Raw genomic sequence first — 22573 nt, 5'->3', positions numbered from 1 at the left:
GTCCTCCTTTTTCTTTTTTTAGTTCAAGTGCTGACTTTGACTAACACAGTGACACTGAAACTTATATGATTCCTAAGATCGTGTAATTTTTTGAAATGTCAGAGATACCTACAGACAGCAGACACATTAAAGATAGATTTACAGACCTAGTTTATATCCATGTCACAAATTGAACACTACTGAAGCTATTTTGTTATTGTTTGTTTTCCTCAAGCAGAAAAATTTCACAGGGCACATTTTATCTTTCCAACAAAGGAAAGAAAAAAGGAATGTGTTGTTAGGAAGTAAGGCCACGGTATTTGAATAGCTTCTTCCACATAAAGCATCTAAAAATGTCTTTCAGAATTAATGCAATTTCATATTAAATACATACATTAAATTGGTATTAGAAAAAGCACAGCATCTATTAGTGATGCAGTAAAATCAATAAATTCTTACATATTATAGATATTATAGATATATATATATACATATATAGTCCTATATATAGACATATGCATAAATCCATACATATTAGAAAATCTTAAAAATTAGATGAAAAGTTGTTAAAAAGCATAAGAAATATGGTGCAAAATTTATCTTTGCCTGAAAAAAATCTAGCAAGAATAAAATTTTCCTTGTGGACATTCTGGCCCAGGGTTAGTCCAGAATAAGCTATTACCATGTTGACTAAACTCAGGGAAATATTCTGAAATCTTTTGTTTCCATGACTATGGTATTAGATTAATGCTCTTTATATCCTGAAATGCACTTGTTTTCAACCTTGCAAAAAGTTTTAGTAAGTGAGGAAGAGATTAGGTTATAGTTAGGGTTACATAAACATCTAAAGAAAGTTCATATAAGGTGATGGCACGAATGGATTCTGATAAGTGAACGTAGATCTTCAAAGCTCAGAGAACTGGGAGTTGCAAGTTTAATGTCAGGGGTGCAAAACAGCCCAGACTGTAAACAAGTAAGAGTCCTCAATAAGCAAGCAGGTTAGAAATACAAAGTGTGTTTCAATGCCATTTTTTTACATTAGAGTAAAATGTTTGTCTTTGAGATAGTTTATTGTAGGTAAAATTTAGGATGATGTTACCATGTACTTATTAGGTGCTTCACCCTATTTTAGAGACCACAGGACACAGAAAAGATGTAAAAATTTATTTTTACTATCATTTGCCTTCAATCTAGAATTGGAAGACTTACTATAAAACATACAACTAACTTAAATAATATATTCAGGTATTTCCATTAGAGAAACCAAAGTATTCACTTTTTCTCAAGATATTAGTGCTTCCATTTTACCTGTATACTTACTTACAGAATCTAGCATTTTACAGCCGGTAGTAACTTTAAAGAATTCCTATTCTAGTTGCTTTATTTTGCAATGGGATGCATGAATACTACAGATTAGCCTGCAAAAAAGGGATTTAAATCTCTGCCTCAGTTCATAGGGCTTTCAAATATACCGAGTTGGCTCTTAATGAGTAAATTTGGTTTGGCAGACGTTTCCCTTTTTGTTGCTACTTCTTTACCTCATTGGTGATTTTAGTTAAGGAAAGATAAGCAAGAAAGGATAAAGCATTATCAGCTGAATTTGAAACTACAACTTGGCTTGAAAATGCATGCTTAAGCCCCAACCCTGAAATGGACCATTTTAAAACAAATGTAAAAAATAAAACAAAATGCCCAAAGAATTCAAAGAACTATTTTACGGTGAGAAGTCAATCCTGAATACCTAGACATTCATTCCAAAGCAGCAGGTGTAGCAGAAGTACCTGGTATAGTAAAAATTTAAAAATAAAAAAACAGAGAGTGTACATTAATGATGAGAAACAGTGATTCTCAGATACTTGTCATCATCATTTCTAACTAATTTCATAACTATACACAGTTGTTCTTGAGTCTGTAACATTATGTCTTAAAGTCCTTTATACCCTAACCCTGTCACTACCCAAAACAATAAAATTCAGTTCCTCAGGGACATACCCTTTGGCTAAATTCATACTGACTACATATTTTGCATCATTGACATTTGTAGTTAAATGATCTTTGATGATCATTGGGAACTGTTACTACAGACTGTGGGATAGGATATTTTGCTCTCTTAGCTAAAGTTATAATTCCAGACTATTCTATATTTTGAGTAAATGTATCAAGGCCAAACATATTCAGACTAAGGTCATGTTCATTGAATCAATAAGAATGTTAAGGGAACACTGTTAAGGTATTGTCCTGGTCTAGATCGGATTGGATGAGAGGAAGTCTTTGTTCTATTTTCCTTGGCTTTGCAGTTCTCACTGTTGCCACAGAAGCTGATCTCCAAGTTATCAAAGAGCCCACCTACCTCCAGGCTGCCTTTTACATATTGCAATCCCCATGTTTCATGGATGTCTCCTACGCAGTGTATTCAAAACTAGTCATTATTCTCCCTCCTGCCCCCCGCCCCATGTTCCCTTTCTTGTCTCCCAAGTTCTTTTATAAAGCAAGCATACACAAACATATGCTGAGTCATATGGGCTAGAAAACTCAAATGGCATTCTCAATATTCCCCCTCTCTAATCACTAATATCTAGTCAGTCACCATTGTCCGATGGATGCTACCTCTTACATATTTCTTGTATCTTTCCTTTGTTTTCCATTCATAGCACTTTCCTGTTACTTTCCTAGGTGCTCTCCCATGATTCAGTGTGTCATCTTCCAAACCATCCTTCTGTTATCACTTAGGTTCCTACAAATAAGTAAGATGATATTACTCCTCTGTATAAAAACCATGGATTACTTGCCTACAAAGAAAACTTGAGAACCTTAATATGCATTCAATATCTTTCCAGGTAAAGGGAAGGAAAGACTTGCCCTCTATGTTCCTAAATTTGATAGCTGGGTCTATATAACAAACCAATAATAGGCCGATTAAGAGGAACAAAGGTATACAAATTTATTAATGTTAAATATGATGTACACAGGGACATCACAGGGGGAAAAAAGTGGATACCTAAGTAAGTGGTGAGATTTGAGAGCTTTTATGGTATCTTAGAGGAAAGAGGATGTAGGCTATTTAGAGGAAAAGATTTTTAGGAAAGATGAATGGGAACTTATAAGAATAGATGAAAGATATGATAGTGTGTGACATAGTTTGTCTGGGTCAGATGTCAACTTCTAGTAACCTCTCCTTTTTTTTTAAGATTTATTTATTTATTTTACAGAGAGAGTGAGCAAGCAGGGGGAGGGGCAGAGGGAGAGAGAGAATCCTGAAGCAGACTCCCCGCTGAGCGTGGAGCCTGCTGCAGGGCTCCATCCCAGGACCCTGAGATCATGACCTGAGCTAAAATCAAGAGTTGGCTGCTTAGCTGACTGAGCCACCCAGGCACCCCTCCTCTCCTTTGATAAGTGTCAATCTTCCTTGGTTGATCTCCTAGAGAGATTTATAACAGTTGAGTTCCTTTTAGAGGATCTGTCTTTAAGCAGATAAAGGGAGTTCGGGGAAAGCCTCTCCTTGCATTTGCTGTTTTTCCAAGTGCCTTCAACTCAAAATTAATCATAAGTCAAAGAGGCATATTTTAGGTGGCCTATTCTGCCACCCATCACAGGCTTATATTCCTCTACATCTCTCTGCATACTCAAACTGTGTTATCCTAGAATAGCCAGAGTTCCTTGGCAACTCCAGATACATTTATACCTTTGCTCATGCTATTCTCATTGCCTGGATTGTCTTCTCTTTGGATTGAGAAATCCTTCCCATACATCAAGATGGAACTCAGTAGTTACTTCCTTCTGAGATCATTCCTAATAATCTCAGAATCACTTCTTGCTATACATTTCTACATCTTTCTTGAATTCCTTTGTGAAGCTCAGTTTATGTTACTGTGTATTTTTATCTTTTTTAAACAGGAGAAGCAGTATGGCATGCTGGTCAAATACGTAGTTTTGTGTTATGGGGGAATCGGAAAAGGTATTCAGATTCAAATCTTGAATGCACCACTTACTACTGAGATGGCTTACTCTTGAGAAAGTCAGCTGATCTCCCTGAGGCTAATTTCATCATGTTGTAAAATGGAGTTAGTAATATCATATATGCATCATAGAGCCATTGGGAGGGTTAAATATGACAACACTATAAAGCATTTAACTCGGTGCCTGGTTCATTGTAGAGTTCAATAAACATTACTTTCTGCTCTTGCTGCTCTGCTATTATTTTATCTGTCTCTCAACACTAGTTTATAAATTCAGTGAGGGTTAGAAACCATGTCTTATCACTTTTCTTTCTTTTTCTCTACTTAATCTCTCACAGTTTCCTATACAGTGTTGCTACATGATAAATGATGCTGAGAACTAAATGTGAGGTAAAGCTGGAGGTAGGACTTGATCTAATTAATGTCTGTGCATGCATGATATGAATATTAAATAATAATACTGACATTCCAAATATACACATCAATCTCAAATTGTATAATCATAATTCTTATGTTACTCTAAACACAACTGTTTGCATGCCAGTCTGCATAGTTATGTATTGTCTAACACCTGCTATTTTTTAGCTGCCTTTGAATCTATGTAACATTCTTAATAATTTATCAAATATGCTTTAATTGAATATTTATATAAGATATACTAATTAGCAAGTAGACTTACTCTCATTTGGACAATACTCTATGTTCCATTAGTCCTAGGGTTTTTTTTTGTTGTTGTTGTTATCATTGTTAGTGTGGTATGTGTGTGTGTGTGTGAATTTAGCTAGCATCTCTTATGCCTTTGAGCGGAAGAAAACTGATCCTATCACTTCCTTGTTTAAAACTCACCAAAGACAATTTTCTCAGGAAAAATTTCAACATGCTTAAGAGACCTATAGAATCTAGCCCCTACGCACTTCAGGAACCTTCTCCCTCCTGTCTCCCACTTACTCCATAGGCTTTCACATTCCAGGCCTTTTTCCTCTTCTTCATGTCCTTAGAATATTTAATATCTTTCAGAACCTTCATACACCCTACCCCAGTGTTCCTCCTCTTGGCTCTTCCCTTTCAGGTCTCAGGTCTCCCAAATATACATTCTTTAACAACCTCTGCTTTACAATTATATTTATTTTAAAATTTTTTTATTTCTTTGTTTAATGTATATCGTCCCACTAAACTATAATGCCAAGAAAGCAGTGACCAGTGACCTTTTATGAATATTAACTACGTATTCTCAGCACCTAGAAGATAACTGGCACATAGCAGGCACTTAATAGATTTGAATAAATGAATGAAGAAATCACTCTTTTGGGTGTCTAAGAATGCAAAGGTAGTCCATCTTCAAAGGAAGGGTAAAAAGAAATCTACACAAAAAACAAAAGGGAGTGAATAATGAAAGGGGTAGAGAAAAGGAGTTCTGAGTGTACCTCTTACCTTTGTCATCACATTTGTGGCTTTAACTGGAAGCTGATTTAAATATATTTTCTTGGGGTGCCTGGGTGGCTCAATCATTAAGCATCTGCCTTCAGCTCAGGTCATGATCCCAGAGTCCTGGGATCAAGCCCTCATCCTGCTCCCTGCTCTGAGGGAAGCCTGCTTCTCCCTCCCCCACTTCCCCTGCTTCTGTTCCCTCTCTAGCTGTCTCTCCCTGTCAAAAAACAAATAAAAAACCTTTAAAAAAAATAAAACAAGGGCGCCTGGGTGGCTCAGTTGTTAAGCGTCTGCCTTCAGCTCAGGTCATGGTCCCAGAGTCCTGGGATCGAGTCCCACATCGGGCTCACCGCTCAGCGGGAAGCCTGCTTCTCCCTCTCCCACTCCTTCTGCTAGTGTTCCCTTTCTCGCTGTGTCTCTCTCTATCAAATAAATAAATAAAATCTTTAAAAAATAAATTAATTAAAAATAAAAATTAAAAATAAATAAAAAAAACAAGACAAAAATTTTCTTTGTACCTGGCTGACTTAGGCCATCTGTGGAAAAGTGGGGTCACTAACAAAATGGTTTCATCTCTTCAGTAACATAATTGCCTCCTATATGTTAAAAACTGGGGATTTGGTTCAAAATTTTTATCATTAACTATGCTATCTTTGTTATATTGTTTTATAATCTGATTTTTATAAAAGAATTTTGTAGGCCATATCCTAAACTATTGTATTGTGTTGAATTCAAATGGAAATTAACAGATGCATTCGTTACTGTCCTTGTTAAAATTTCACATTTTAAAATATTTGTCCATACCTATTCATCACATAATGTGTGATTTGTAAGTAAATTCCAACTACTTTAATATGTGTTAATGTTATTTTTAAAAGATAAATTTCTTTGAAATATTAATTTTTTACTAAAAATGATATACTCAAATTGAAACATTAATATTTTCTTTTTAGCAGTTAGAGGAATATTTTCTGGCAGGTTATGGAAAGAGGAAATGATATTTATATTCTTCAGTAGAGTGTATATTTGTGATTTCCTTTTATTTTAATGAATACTTATGCCATGTTGCTAACTAAAACTTGTGTGAAGGTTAAGTGGATCTCAAGTTGATTTTTCCACGTTCTCAATCTAGCAGTAATGCTATTCCAAATTTCAAGGTTTTTATTAAAATCGTAACTAATGTACTCCTTATGAAAATGAGAAATTTTAAGAACTGATTTAACTCAATTAGCTGTGAGATACATAAACTCCTTCATTCCCAGTACCCTACTAGTGCTTATTTTGGTTCTACTGGAACAAGTTTTCTGTGGTACCAATTACTCTTTATATCAAAATGAAGCAAAATGATAAATAGTGTTCTCTGCCTAGTATTTGATGAAGCAATACTATTCAGGGGAGGAAAAAGTTTTCCTCAACCCTCTCAGGGTCTCTGGGTAGATCTAAAAATTAAACTGACACATTAACAGGAGAAAAGCATACAAATTTATTGAATATAACTTTCACATGACATGGGAACCTTCATTAGGAAATTAAGACCCAAAGAAATTGTTAAACCTCTTTTTTATGCTAGATTTGCTAAAGACTAGAAAGTAGTGGGAAGGTATAATAGGGCAAAAAGCATCAGCTAAGTGTATTAAACTGAGGGGAACTTAGCAAGCCCTGTTTATTCAGATTCTTCTCATTATCCCTCCATCTTGGGGATAAAGGTAGTTTTTCCTCAGGGTATAAGGAAGCCACTTGGCACATGGAGGTCTTAGAACTTGCTCAGTAGAAGGTCAGAGTGACCTTCCTGCTTCTTCCTTTCTTTTTAAAATTTTGACTATGCCATGGTGCCATATCTTGGGGTAGCATGTCCTGAAGCCTATCAGCTATTTTACCAGTTAGAGGGCAAGGGTTAACAATACCTACCTTTAACCAATTTATAGACAGGTAGGTACAGCTACCAAAAATAGTGAAAAATGATATATAATGTACCTAAAAGTGTAAAGAAAATAATTGGCTTTTATTTGAGTAAATGTCTATGGGTGAATTATAGCTGTTTAAGGTTGAGTTTTAAGTCCCATGCTATTACAATATTACTAAGGAATATCCTCTATAAATTTATATATACTCACACAAAAATATAGATGATAAAGCTTTAGACAATTCTGTATAGTACATAAATACCCAAGTAACTGAAGACTGCTTCCCTAGGTCAGCTTTTCAAGTGAGTTAATATAAAAAGACTTTGTGGGAGTTACAGTAATGTTTTATACATTAAATTTCCAGATTCAGAATAAGATTAAGATCAAATGGTTTTTAAAATTAATACTTATAAAAGTTTAACATTTTACCTGCCAGTGTTTTAAAATGTTGAACACATTTTAGTCTATCAACCTTGCAGTGAACACTTCTCTTAGGGAGAAGATGATGGGATTTTATTTCAGTTATTTTGACTAACTTCCAAGCTGGAAATATCAAAAATGTTTGTCTTTATAGCATAAGGAATTTGAGTCAAATTGTAAAAGAAAAATTGCTCTAAATTGTTTTCCCCCCTTATATTTGATAAGTACTTTATATGTATTAGATATGCTCACTTTACCACCTTAAGGTTATACATATTTTAAGGATATAAAATACTATGAATTACCTCATCTTGGAAATTCTTGGAAAGTCCATTGTTTTCTTAGGGTTCTTCTCTCTAAATATTTCAAAAACTCCCAAGGTTGTTTAAGCAGGTGAAAGAGGTCACTCTACTTTTCAACCCCAGGATAGTCTAATCATCCTCCCCAAAGTACCCCATAATCTTTTGTCACTGATAATATTTCTACTATGTGCCAGGCAGTATTCTAGGTGCTGATGAGTCAGTGGTCAATAAGACATGAAAGGTCTATTCATGGGCCACATTTTGAAGTAAGGAAAGATAGGCAATAAAGAATTAAAAAAAGAGAGATAGTCTAATAGTTATGTTTGCATAATGAAAGTAAGCAAGAGTAATAGTAATGGAAGTGGATATTTTAAAGATTTCTTTATTTTTAGAAAGCAGGGAGAGGGGCAGAGGGAGAGGGGGAGAGAGTCTTAAGCAGACTCTATGCTGAGCATGGAGCCTGATGGAGGGCTTGATCTTATGACCCTGGGATAACGACCTGAGCCAAAACCAAGAGCTGGTAGCTCAACTGACTGCACCACCCAGGTGCCCCGGAAGTGGATATTTTAGATTAAGTGGTTGGGGAAAGCCTCTGTGAGGAGGTGACATTTGAGCTGAGATTGATTGATCTGGTGAAAAAGAAACATTCTAAGCAGAAGGAACAGCAAGTGCAAAGTCCCTGAGTTGAGTATGAAAACTTGGGTATGTTCAAGGGGGAGAAAAGTTAATGTGGCTGGTCATCGTGGTTAAGAGGGAGAATGAGATGACATTATGTTGCAGAGGTGAGCAGAGGCCAGATCATGTGGATCGTTATAAACCCTGAGAAGTAGTTTAGATTTTATTCCAAGGGTTATGTTAAATTATTACAGGGTTTTCAGGAGAGGATTAACATTTGTGATACCAAGAGAGTCCACTTAAAACAATAGCAGCATTCAAATAAAGATGACAAGTAGGTGGTTGATTATAAAACTTAGTACCTCAGGGAACAGATTGGGGCTAGATATATAATTTGCAGGGGAGAGGTCACCAATATACATGGTATTTAAAGTTACGTGAATTACTTAGATCAGTTAGAGAGAATGTAGATAGAGGACTCAGGATCAGGCCTTTCTGGTACTCTAAAATTTTATAGAGGTTACCAGAGAAAGAGAGGAGGTAAGAAAAAAAATATTTTAAGCCTGAGGATAGGTGTCATAGAAACTGAGTTGCTAAATGTATCTGAATCTGCTGAGACATCAAAAGGAGGACAGAGGGGTGAACATTGAATTTGGCAGTGTGATGGTTGTCATTATAAATAATTACATTTCTACCATATCAAAAGAACACTAGACTAGATATTATGCAAGAGACTATCATGATGTCTCCAGTAGCTGAGGAAAAATAATTTTCCCTCTACCCTTCTGAGTTCCTCACTGAGACCCCCTTGTAATAAAAGACAGATTAACAAGAAAAATACAAACAGAAGTTTATTAACATATATACCTCGTGTATACATGGGAAATACCAAGGGAAAAATGAGTAACTCCCTGAGGTAGCCTAAGCTACCAGTTTATTTTTTTTAAATAAGGTGTCTTTAATTTCAGTATAGTTAACATACAGTGTTATATTAGTTTCAGGTGTACAATATAGTGATTCAGCAATTCTATACATTGCTCAGGTTCATCATAAGTGTACTCTTTAATCCCCATCCCCTATTTTACCCATTCCCCCAAACTACCTCCCCTCTGGTAACCATCAGTTTGTTTTCTGTAGTGAAGAGTCTGTTTCTTGGTTTATCTCTCTCTCTCTTTTTTTTTTCTCCTTTGCTCATTTGTCTTGTTTCTTAAATTCTACATATGAATGAGATCATATGGTCTTTGTCTTTCTCTGACTGGCTTATTTCACTTAGCATTATACTCTCTAGCTCCATCCATATTGTTGTAAATGGTAAGATTTCATTCTTTTTTATGGCTGAATAATATTCCTGTGTGTATATGTGTGTGTGTGTGTGTGTGTGTGTGTGTGTGTGTGTGTGTGTGTGTATCACCTTTCTTTATCCATTCATCCATACATGGACACTTGAGCTGTTTCCATAATTTGGCTATTGTAAATAATGCTGCAATAAACATAGGGGTGCATGTATCCCTTTGAATTAGTGTATTTTTTTAAAGATTTTATTTATTTATTTGAGAGAGAGAGAATGAGAGAGAGCATGAGAGGGAAGAGGTTCAGAGGGAGAAGCAGACTCCCTGCTCAGCAGGGAGCCCGATGTGGGACGAGATCCCGGGACTCCAGGATCATGACCTGAGCCGAAGGCAATCGCTTAACCAACTGAGCCACCCAGGCGCCCTGAATTAGGGTATTTTTGTATTTTGGGGGTAAATACTCAGTGTGATTACTGGATCATAAGGTAGCTCTATTTTTAACTTTTTGAGGAACCTCCATACTGTTTTCCACAGTGGCTGTACCATTTTGTACTCCCACCAACAGTGCAAGGGGGTTCCTATTTCTCCATATCCTCTCCAACACTTGTTTCTTGTGTTTTTGACTTCAGCCGTTCTGAGGTGTGAGATGATATCTCACTGTAGTTTGATTTGCATTCTCCTGATGAGTTATATTGAGCATCTTGTTATGTGTCTGTCAGCCATCTGGAAGTCTTATTTGGAGAAATGTCTGCTCATGTCTTCTGCCCATTTTTTAACTGAATTATTTGTTTTGGGTTTTGAGTTGTGTAATTTCTTTAAATATTTTGGATACTAAACCTAAGCTACCAGTTTAAATACCATCTTCAGCTAAAGACAGAAGAAAGAAAGGTGTGAGGACACTCATTATAGGGAAGGGGAGGACGGTTAACAGGAAATTCACCATAAACAAGGGTAAAGTTTATTATGCACATTTAAATCTGCAACTTAATGGTTGGTACTCTGGATACCATTGTTTTTTTGTGATTTAGAGTCATGCTTCTCTTCTTGGTACAGAGAGGGAGACATCCTTTATAAATGTAAATTCCCCTTTCAAAAAGTAACTTTTACTCTTTTCAAAGCTTTTCCTATGTCTGCTCTTTCTCAATCAGCTCAAAATAATCTGTGCCATCTGCCCATTCTTAACTGGATTACTTGTTTTTTGGGTGTTGAGTTTGATAAGTTGTTTATGGATTTTGTATACTGGATTTTGTATACTAACCCTTTATCAAATATGTCATTTGCAAATATCTTCTCCCAGTCAGAGAAAGACAAATACCATATGATTCCACTCATATGTGGAATTTAAGAAACAAAACAGATGAACATAGGGGGTAGAAAAGAAAGAGGCAAACCATAAAACAGACTCAACGATAGAGAACAAACTGAAGGTTTGTTGGAGGGGAGGTGGGCAGGGGGATGAGTTAAATGGGTGATGCATATTAAGGAGTGCACTTGTGATGAGCACTACATGTTGTATATAAGTGATGAATCACTAAATTCTCTCCTGAAACTATTACACTATATATTAACTGAAATTTAAATAAAAACTTGAAAAACAACAAATAAATAAAAATCTACACCAAAGAGGCATATTTTGGGGTGGCATATTCTGTTTCCCTTCACTACATGCTAACCCTAGATGGATGAGTGCCTTCTATCTAGTTTCTACAGCTCTAAAATTTGAACACTGTTATTTCTCTACCTTTTTGATAAGATTGTTATGAAGACTATGGGACATAATGGAAGGGAAAGCATATTGTAAATGGTAAAAATCTGTACAAATGCAAATGAATGATGGAAGAATTATTTGTAATATTAGATTATAAATTTAATAAGGGGTTGGATGGGATTAGGCTTTAATGATCATTACAGCCATCACAATGCTTAGCATAGTACTAACCAGTGAATTTAATAGGTGCTCAAAAACATAAAATAAAAATTTCCTAAATGAAATAAAATGATGAAAAGGAATGAGGGTGTCTAGCTCTTTTTTACCTGCAGTCCCAGTTAGGATTTGGTGACTTCATTGCATGTGTGAGAGGTTTCCAGTGCTGACTCATGGCATCTATCCCTTTTATAAAATAATCATTTTGAAGAAGATAAGTAAAGGACTTGGAGATTGGGCTGCTTTCCATTTGTTATTTCTAAGAAAAGCCATTCCCAGAATTTTTCAAATTTTCTCACTTTGGTACACAGACAGAATTTTCTGAAATCAGGTTTTTTTGTGTGTTTTTTTTTCTGGGAGAACAAATTTATGAAGTCGTGTATCACTACATGGACATATTGTAGCTGGTGAAAAACTGTTAGGATAAATGGGAAACATACAGTTTTTTTCCTTTTTTATCTTTGGCTTTTCTCTGTGTGGTACAGATGTTGAGCCTTGTGAAATATACAGTTTAGTACTTTGTATTGCAAATAGAGTACAAGTAAATGCCCTTTGATAACTTTTATGCCTAGCAAGTCTCTGACAAGAGTCTGTTTTGTTTGGGTAGGAGAGCCTAGCAAACAAAAATCTCACTTTCATTCTGTGCTAGGAAATGGAGAGTATTGTCTTATTTCTGCAAGTCATAAACAAAATGTTTAACACTTTCTTAGGAGTCAAAGAACATATGGTGATAGTCTCAAATGTGTATGCAGCATTATATGAGATCCTTTTGTTGGTAAAAAGAAAGTAGAGTAAGTAAAAATGCATTAATACTTTCAGTCTATTGAGGTCAAAATGGACTTGAGGGTTGAAAGATTTAAAGATTGTTAGCAGGGAGGAGGTTGTTGTGTTGCTAATGTGAATGCTAATATTTAAGTAGCCTAAGAAAGAACATAGGTAGGGTCTCCTCTCACTTTTAAAATCACATTGTATCCAATAAGTGTCAGCTGCAAAGTAATTTTCCAGAAATGGTCTGAAAAAAGAAAAAAAAAGAAATGGTCTGATTTTCTCCATTGACTTCCATTGTAAAATGAGAGCTGTGTTCCCCTCAAAAATAAATTTGGTCCCAAGTTATAATAAAACATCCTGAAGAATTCAGAAAATCTTAAATATAAGATTTATACTTTTAGAAATTTTATATCTTTATATTTGTAAATTTTAAGATTAATCTCAAAGTCATAAAATCAGTTATTTCAAAACACATTTATCAGTGCCTGATTAAATAATACTACCATAAAATATTAATACACTATAGTAGACCTTGTAATAGCATGCCTCAACCTGTGCTATTATCCTTCTTTTATAATTCTTTTTTTTTAAAGACTTTATTTATGTATTTGACAGAGAGAGACACAGCGATAGAGGGAACACAAGCAGGGGGAGTGGGAGAGGGAGAAGCAGGCTTCCCGCCGAACAGGGAGCCTGATGCAGGACTCGATCCCAGGACCCTGGGATCATGACCTGAGCCAAAGGCAGACGCTTAACGACTGAGCCACCCAGGCGCCCCAACCTTCTTTTATAATTCTAAGTATTTTACCTTTTCACAAAAAGACATTTTACTTCTGTGATCATTGATTTTTTTTTTTAATTTAACTGTGATTTTTAAAGGTGGATTTGGTTTCCTTTATTCTTCATTGTTAGCCCACTTAACCTTTCTCTGAAGCATTCTTACCCATTTACATTCAAAAGTTAATTAGCCATAGAAGAAAGACTAGAAGAAAATACTCCAAAATGTTCACAATACTTGCTTCTGAGTTAATGAAAATTTTAGTTGTTTTTTGTTTTTGAAGTCGCCTAAAGAGATTTTTTTTTTTTTAAGAGAGAGAAAGGGGCGCCTGGGTGGCTCAGTCCTTGGGCATCTACCTTTGGCTCAGGTCATGATCCCAGGGTTCTGGGATTGAGCCCACATCAGGCTCCCTGCTTGGCAGGAAGCCTGCTTCTCCCTTTCCCACTCCCCCTGCTTGTATTCCCTCTCTTGCTGTCTCTCTCTCTGTCAAATAAATCTTTAAAAAAAAGAGAGAGAGAGATTGGGGTACCTGGGTGGTGCAGCCAGTTAAGCATCTGACTCTTGGTTTTGGCTGAGGTCATGATCTCAGTGTCCTGAGGGTGAGCCCTGAGGTGGGCTCTGCACTCCGAGCAGAGTCTGCTTGGGCAGGGGGAGCAGAGGGAGAGAGAGTCTTAAGCAGGCTCCATGCCTGGCACAGCTTTTCTAGAGCATACTACTCAAAGTGTATCCAGGACTGGCAGCCTCAGCATCACCTGGGAACTTGGTAGAAAGTGTAATTCTCAGCCTCCTGGGCTCAGTCCCAGCAAACAGTCTGGATTTTAGCAAGCCCTTTGGGTGATTAAGGTTCTGGCGCTATAGCAGAATCTCTCCCCCTCTTTCCCATCTCCCTTTCTCCCCCTCCGTCTTCTCCCTTTCTCTTCATACCTCCCTCTTGCCTTCCCTCCTCCTCTCTCCATGTCCTTCCCCTCTTCATGTGGGATACACACACACACACACACACACACACACACACACACACACACACAGCCTATATATAGAATTCACCGTGACCGCTCTCTAAACAGAATGCGTGTATTTAAAAAGAGAATATTTTTTTCTAAGTTTCTTGTTGTTCGTTTCTGCCCTACCTTGTTCATTAAAAGATAACTGAGGCAGTTTTCTGGTATTTGTACTTATATGCTTTTATTTAGCAAACATGTTTTGCATGGTTATATAACATTAGATAGTTATGCCTAGTTTAGAAATTTTTGAAACCCATTAACCAATAAAATGACTCTAGCAAGTTATTATAGACTGACTTGTATCCCTGTAAAAATTCATATGTTGAAGCCCTAACCCCCAGAATCTCAGAATGTGACTGACTGTATCTGGAGATAGGGTTTTAAAGAGGCAGTTAAGTTAAAATGAGGTCCTTAGGGTGTACCCTACTCCAATATGACTAGTGTCCTCATAAGAAGAGGAGATGAGGACACAAACACAGGCAGAGGGACCACCACGTGAGGATATAGTGAGAAGGTGGCCATCTACAAGCTAAGGAGAGAGGCCACAGAAGAAACCAAACTTGCCAACACCTTGATACTGAACTTCTAGCTTCCAGAATTGTGAGAAAATACATTTCTGTTGTTTAAGCTACCCAGTCTGTGGTATTATGGCAATCGTGGCAAATTAATATGTAAGTATTTATAAAAATGATGGTATCGTTCAATCTTAACATCTAGTGTTTGCCTTTAAGATGCTATTGGGTCATGTTCCTTAACAGAAAGCTACAGCTTTACAAAGAGTGCCAGAGACCAGTATGAAAAACTGTTCACCATGCACAACAACATGCTGAAGCTCTATGAGAATCTTGGAGAATACTTTATTTTTAACTCTAAGACAGTGAGCATAGAAGAGTTCTTTGGTGATCTCAGCAACTTCCGAACTTTGTTTCTGGTGAGTAATACATCTTAAAGGATTGCAAGGCCTGTTGTTTGTGTTTTTTTAAAAAATTTCTTCTGTTAGCATTTTATGTACCTATTGATCATATTGATTTCATGTTATAGTCCTTTACCAGGAATTGACAGATATTTTATACCTGTGACATAGATAAAAATGATTGGCTGGCTTAATATATAATAGGGACTTAAATGAATTATCTTCAACTTTAGCTATATATGGGAATTTTTCTACTGAAATTTTATAAGAAAATGAACGAATTGGTACTTAAATGATGTTGATTTTTATACAGCATAATATTTAAAAAATTAATATCTAAAGTCATCTTTCACTTAATACGTTAAAATGCTATGATCTGTGAGCAAGCTTTGTCATAGTCTATATGAGAAATCAATTCTAAATTAGACTATATAAATGACCTGGAATATTTAAATTTTCTTTCATACTGTAGGTTCCTGTTTCAAACTATAACTCTTGGGGATGACAGTAAATATTAGCATTAATTAGAGATGGGTAGTCAGGGTGCCAGTTATGATGCTAGAGGGAAGCAAAAGCTTTACTGTGTAAATGTTGTGGAAATACTACATCAAAAACTAATGATGTAGTGTATGGTGATTAACATAATAAAAAAATTTTAAAAAATGTTGTGGAAATAGTTCTCTGCATCCAGTGACAAAGTAGAAAAGCACAGACTCCGATTATTATAGTAATAGAGAGATATGCATAATAGTTGATATCAAATAAGTAAAGTTTCATGTATTTTAAAGAAGGAATTTTAGCAATTATCCCCAACAGGAAGATCAATTAGCAAACGAATTCATTGCAGTTTGAGGTATGTTTCTATCCCCAAAGCAGTTATTTGCTAAGTAAGGCTCTCTCTCTTAATTGACTATGTTGCCCCATGAAATTGTTGGATTGTGGTATGACTTGCACAGTCTGTGAAATACAGATATTTTTGTGGAAAGCATTTGCTTTTATCTACTAAGTTAGGACATATAACCCAGAGCACATCCTATTTTTGGTGATAGAAGCTAAATAAAAGCTTTCATAAATATGATCATTTGTCTTTTTTTTTCCTGAGCATCTTAGTTTATTTTGGTCTTTGGTCTTTACCCCTTAATAGACATAGATATTTACCTTTTTAGCTGGCCAGTAAGTAGTAAAATGTGTTCTGGCAATGACTCGCCCAACTATTTTCAAAACTTAAAAAGTTATAAATATGACGTGAACCTACAAATATCTATGTTATATCTACTTGGACTGTTTTCAAGAAGAAAGAAAAGTATGTTGAAAAGGAATGAAGACTAGAAAATACACTTCAGTTGACATATTGAAAAGATAAATCCAATAAATTATTTTTGTAACATCAATGTCTGTGGGTAAATGGAGATAAATATAATTAATATTGTCAATCTGTATTAAAAAATGCCTTGTTTTAACATGGATTGGATGTGAAGACATTGTCACATTAGTGCCCCTCACCTCCCTTATACACAGTCATAGAATAGAATTTGATGTACTCCCATTTTATAGCATTTAAGGACAATTCCTGTGTGGCAGCCTGTGTTTAATCATGTTAGCCAGATGCTTAGAAATCTTGATAAGAACTAGAACTGTATTTGTATTACTTCCCAATCATAAGTTGTTGGGCTTTTTTTTAATGTAATGATGTCATTTTTAGGAAGACCTGACTCTACGGCCTCGTGCTGTTACTAATAAGCTGTGTGAGTTTATATAAGTCATTTATTCTTTGTAGCTACGTATTTATTTATTAAAACGAAGTGATTTTACTCCTAATCTCTTAAGAATTTATTCCTCTTCAAAAGTCTATGAGTCATAGAATTTAAGAGAGTAATGTGAATTGTATACATATATAGGATATATTTGTCTACTGACTTCACTGTGTGTATAGCTTGAATACAGGGAAATAATTTGTCACAAATTATTCTCATTGTAAATAAGTTGACATTCTGGAGTCCAGTTTTGTGTACATTTATGTGAATTTCTTGAGATCCTGCTAAGATTGATTTTAAAGCTTTCAAAACAGGTAACCATCTCCTACAATGTGTCCTGGTCAGCCACTGCCATCTGCCTTTCAGAACACTATTACTATCATTTTTATCTACAAATCATTATTGACTTGCTGGCATGGGGGCTAAGTGTACAATTTATTGGTTGTTTTGAACTTGGGTTGGTTATGTAACCTCCCTGGGCATCAGTTTCCTCATTTATAAAATACAGGTGGTAATTCCTGACATTTCTTTCTCAGCACTATGTGAAAGCACCTCATAACCTATGCTATGCATTTGGAGAATATTATCAGCCATACTCTGTCCATCCATTTGATTATTTTTTATTGAGAATCAATTTGATTTTGGTAATGTTCTGGTCCAGAGAGAAAAGGAAGAAAGTAGTCTCTCTCTACCCATGAATGAAAAGACACAGACAAGTAAATACAATATAATTTGATAATGCTGCCTTAGCAATATCAAGGTGCTATAATAATGCAAAGGAAGAACTGCCTAACCCTGCCTGAGCTGGCCTGCAAAGCCTTCACAGAGGGAGTAAGATTTGGGCAGAATCTGGAAGAACCATAGGTGTTTGACAAGTAGCCTTTGACAAGCAGGTTTAATGGTTTTACACCTGTCCTATAAGCTGAACACTCCTAAATCAACATCAACTTCAGTCAATCATTTGTGTTCCCCGTGTTCCTATTTTATAGTGAGCTTAAAGTGATTTCACTCTCCCAGTGGAGGGAAGAACCCTGAAAGAGAGACAAAAATTGTAATCGCCAGAAGTTCCCATTTTCTTAGTGTTTTGTGTATTTGGCTTCAGGGTTCCTACTGCTAAAAACATATTGGACTATAGATGCAGGCAATAAAATACCAGTATTGCTGAGAAGAAAATAAGAGTTCTGATTCATGTACTACCAAAAATTACTTCCAAATGAGCTCAGAGTTTCATCTTGGGAGATCTATTTGGCATGTATAGCATAAACAAAAGGCACATACCAAAAAATCTTCCTCAGAGAGATATCCTCTAATGGGTGGGGGAAATGGAAATAAACAAAAGGGTTTGACATTATGGATTAAGAGCTTTTTTAAAATAATCACATTCAAATTAATGAATGCAAAATTGAATAATCTCAAAGAGATGCTGCTATATTAATTATTCATATCATTCACATTATATATTACTCAACTGAGGATGTTAAAGATATTCAAGGTGAGTGTCCTATACATTAGCATGAAGATATATGTAATTGGAAACATTTCTAAATTCAGAATTAAGTCTCTCTTTCTAGTTAGCTTCCTGACATCGTCAGAGTTCAAAAAACTGCTTATAATATAGGCAAGATTAATTAATAATGCCTAAATTTAAGTTGAATATTTTATGGAAGAAAATAAAATTCCACATTTATAGAATGTCTGGATACTTTTTTTGCTTATTATTCTTTATGCTTCAGTTAGTTCAAATAGTTGGCTACACAGTCTTTTTTCTTTTGAGATATTTTGAATAGAATATTCAAAATCAGTGAACCTTATATGTATCACTGCCATGCAGTATCTAGCTTAGGCATAAAAATTAATTTCAGCTGTTGGGAAAGTGTTTGAGGCAAGTATTATACTTCAGTAACTTTCATACCTCTAAATATAGAAAATATTTCTTTTGTATTTTAAATCTGTCAGTTTCCTGTTGATTCTGTGTGTTTTTGTTTTGTTTTTAAAAAAACAATATGTTACCCAGGCACTCAATTAATTTTTGTTTTGTGTATGTTCTCTTTCTATATCTCATATACTGGAAATATAGGAACAAGGCTTTATAGAATTAATAGATTCATTTACATAACTTAAGAAGAAAATGTTACCATTACTATTAATCATGTTAGAAGATTTCCTCTCGACAAAATAAGTATTTGCTGCCATTCATTTGATAAATAAACTTTAACATTTTTAAATCACAATATCCCCCTAACAATTTTTGAACGTCTGTTAGATGAATATTAAAATCACTAATGTTAGGAGGCTAAGTGATAGCTATATTTATGCCATCATTCAGTCTTCTTGCTTTTATCTCCTAAATGTCTTAGAATCCATTCATTTCTCTCCAAGCGCACCGAAGCTATTAATTCTGAGCCTCTACCGTCTCTCAGCTGGACTATTATAATGATGTTCTGACCAGTGTCTGTGTCCACTTCTCTTATTCTTCTAATCCATTCACCACATTAAAGTCAGAATAAAACTGAAAACAAAACAAGACAGTGTTACTTTCCTGACTTAAAATTCTTTAACGAATTCTCTGTAGCCTCAAGATGAAATCTAAACTGTTTCAAATTAAAATGGCTTCTAAAATCAAAAGAACTATGGTTACTTAAAGGCTGGATCACCTATGCTTGGCTGACTGAACCATAATCACTTAATGTGTACTCTCCTCCCATAATGGTAAAGGTAAAGTAGGAAAGTGGAAGCAGCAGAACAAGACAACACTATGTCTGAGAGGACCTGAGCCTCTTAGAACAGAGAGAAACTTAGGGAGCACAGTATTAAAACTAAATGAAGGCTCAGAGGCAAAGGTGTGATTGCCATTATGCCTTAATTCCTCCCATATAGCTAGTATGGCATGGGGAGTTATGAAACTGAGGTTATTCTTACCTTAATTCTCATTTAGGGATGGTCTTCCTTCTATCTTAAGTAATTGTCCTTTCAAAATCTGAACTTGCATGAGAGCTCTTTATGTACCCATGTTGGAGATGTTTAACTTTGAGAAGCTCTCATTTCTCTCAAGCCGTGTTCCTCTTTATAAGGCCTCAATCATGTCTAAATCTAAAGTATAATTGAAAAGCCGAAGTGAACACCTGCATTTAGTTACACTCAAAAGACTAAAGTGATATATACAGAACATTTTTATTCATTCATTAAAGGCAATTTGCCTTTAAAGAAATGAGGATGAATTTTTGCATGAAAAGATTGTATATATAATTTCTGATCCAAGAAGACTTAAGTTATTTTGACACATTTTTAAACCTTCAATTTACAAAGTACTTGACATTTAAAGGAAACTTTAGTGCAATGTTATAAAAATAGTGGACTTATAAAAGAAACCAAATATATTCTTTAACAAAGGTGAGTCTTAATCAGTAATATAAACTCTGTTCTCTGAAGTTCCATCATCGCAAATCTCTATTAGATGCTTCGTAATTTGATGTATCTTTGCTTTGCCAATAAAATGATAATTAATATTGTAAAGATACCTTTGAGAAACTGCAAAAACCCTGATGTGCCTCTCAAATAGTGTAGTTTTATTTGTAAGCTAAGTATCTCCAGGCCTCAGCACCTGTGAATTCAGATGGGGAGGTCACCTTAGTAACAATAATCCAGATATCCCAAATGATCTCTTCTTTACCTCCCCTGGCAGGACGCAAGCTCCCTGCAAAGTCTCCACTCCCACAAATACATCTGGAGTCATCTCATATGGCAGAACATGTTAGCTATAGTTACCACTTGACCTTTGCTCACAGATATTTGAGTGCCTACTATTCTAGGATGATGGGAATAGAGCACTGACCGAAACAGACAAAGAAGCCCTGCCCTTCCTGTCCTGCTGCAGTTCTGGCTCCCCTCTGCCTTTTGCTGGCAAAGCTGTATGGGGCTGCCCTCAGTGAAAATCCATCTGGACCAAGGTTGCAGTCTCCTGCTCTAGTTTTGCCACCAATCCTTGTAGTACTGTAGTGGTGTTATGCTCAGTGCAAAGGTGGCTGTGTTTCATAGCACACTTCATAAAAACAGTTCCTTTTGCTTCTCTTCCGATCCCATTCCCCTTGAAGGCTTAAAAAATTTTCAAGTCCTAGAGACCTCAAAGGAATCCTAAATCCATAAGCCCCTCTATTCCCCTCTGTCCTTCCTTTTGTTCTGTCACCTAGGCATGTATCTAACTTTTCCTAGAAGCCAGGGATAAATAAAGTACCAGCATAAATCCTTTCGTGAAAATAGAACCTAAGGGCCCACCAACTCCCTCTCTTTAATCACACACACACACCCACCCAGATAATTAATTCCCTTTGAGCTCAGCTGGGACCACCCTACCTATGTAGCCTTAGGTTTATTTTGATCTATTGCAACTTTTTGAAAATAGGCAATCCATGTAAAATATATGGTAACTCTATTAAGCAGAATGTTTGACCAGAATTCCTCATTCACCAGCTGTGGCAGAGAACAGACTTTATTACTGTACTATACAGACATCATTGAATTCGTTTTTTGTTTTTTTTTTAAGAAAAAGATGTCACCTATCAACTGTTGTATTCTGTTTGACTGCTTACTTTGGGTCAAGAGTAGATGTCCTATTTTTCTGATGTGATTGTTCCTTGTATAAAAAAATAAATATTATATAGTAAGGAACTAAAGGAATATGTAATAATGGCATACATGATTTAAAGAGAACCCAAATTCCTCATGATAAAAATGCCTACTGGTATAAATGGTTTTTAAATATGTACATGCTTTACATTAATATTGTAAAAATTTTAAATATCATAAATGTTTCTAAAATACTTCTGAAAGTTGTCAGAATTGTTTATGGCAAAACAAATATTGTCCTTTAAAAATCTAAGACAATGTCATAGTTAACACTGAAAATATTAACAAAATCAGTTCAATGCCTACTTTTCTTATTAAAGTGTAGTAAGAACTAGAACCAGGAAACAAAATGCAGTATCTTTAGTTCTAGCAACACCTCACATAGAATTTTTCAAGAAAGTGTTTCTCATAAATAAGTTATTATTGAATTATGTCTAAACACCAGCAAGTAGGAAAGTTATAAGATAAGCAGTAGGGTATACAAGCTGACCTTTTCTATCGGCTTTGAGAATGGCCAAAACTATTGATAGTTACAACCTGAGCCAGAAGATCCCAAAAGCCAATTCTACGGGTACCACCCTCTCAACTTGCTGAGTTTATTTTCATTCTGCTTCCTCCTTATTTATCTATTTGCTAATGATATTTTATTAGAAAAGATGCCCTAGCCCCTGTACAAGGTAGTAGGAGGCAGGACTCTCCCTGGAACCCTGCCCATGGAGATCCTTTTGCCTGATCTAACCACTGCTGCTTCTCCCCTACCTTCACTTCTTCCCCAGTTGCTTTACCAGCTGTCTAAGATTTTTCCCTAGTGCTCCCATTTTGGCCTACATAACCCTTCTGTGTGCTTTCATACCTTCATCCTAGCACATTTTGCCCTGTAATGTGTTCATTACCATATCTTCAGTCTTCACTATAAATT

At 35.6% G+C, this 22573-nt stretch overlaps 1 protein-coding gene across 4 annotated transcripts in view; it reads left to right on the top strand.

The window, feature by feature from the left end:
• DIAPH2 (diaphanous related formin 2) overlaps nucleotides 1-22573 on the top strand; it is a 946398-nt gene that overhangs the window by 693157 nt on the left and 230668 nt on the right. For all 4 annotated transcript variants that reach the window (XM_088028705.1, XM_088028707.1, XM_088028706.1 and 1 more), the window contains one exon: nucleotides 15132-15295. In XM_088028705.1, coding sequence (XP_087884831.1) covers nucleotides 15132-15295 — 164 coding nt within the window. The remainder of the gene's footprint in view (nucleotides 1-15131; nucleotides 15296-22573) is intronic.

This window comes from Eumetopias jubatus, unplaced genomic scaffold (assembly GCF_037043125.1).
Source record: "Eumetopias jubatus isolate StellerSeaLion01/CBP00866 unplaced genomic scaffold, mEumJub1_p1.0 scaffold_11, whole genome shotgun sequence".
NCBI lineage: Eukaryota > Metazoa > Chordata > Mammalia > Carnivora > Otariidae > Eumetopias > Eumetopias jubatus.
The sequence above is the reverse complement of the archived record's forward strand: the minus strand, read 5'-3'. Positions and strand labels throughout refer to the sequence as shown.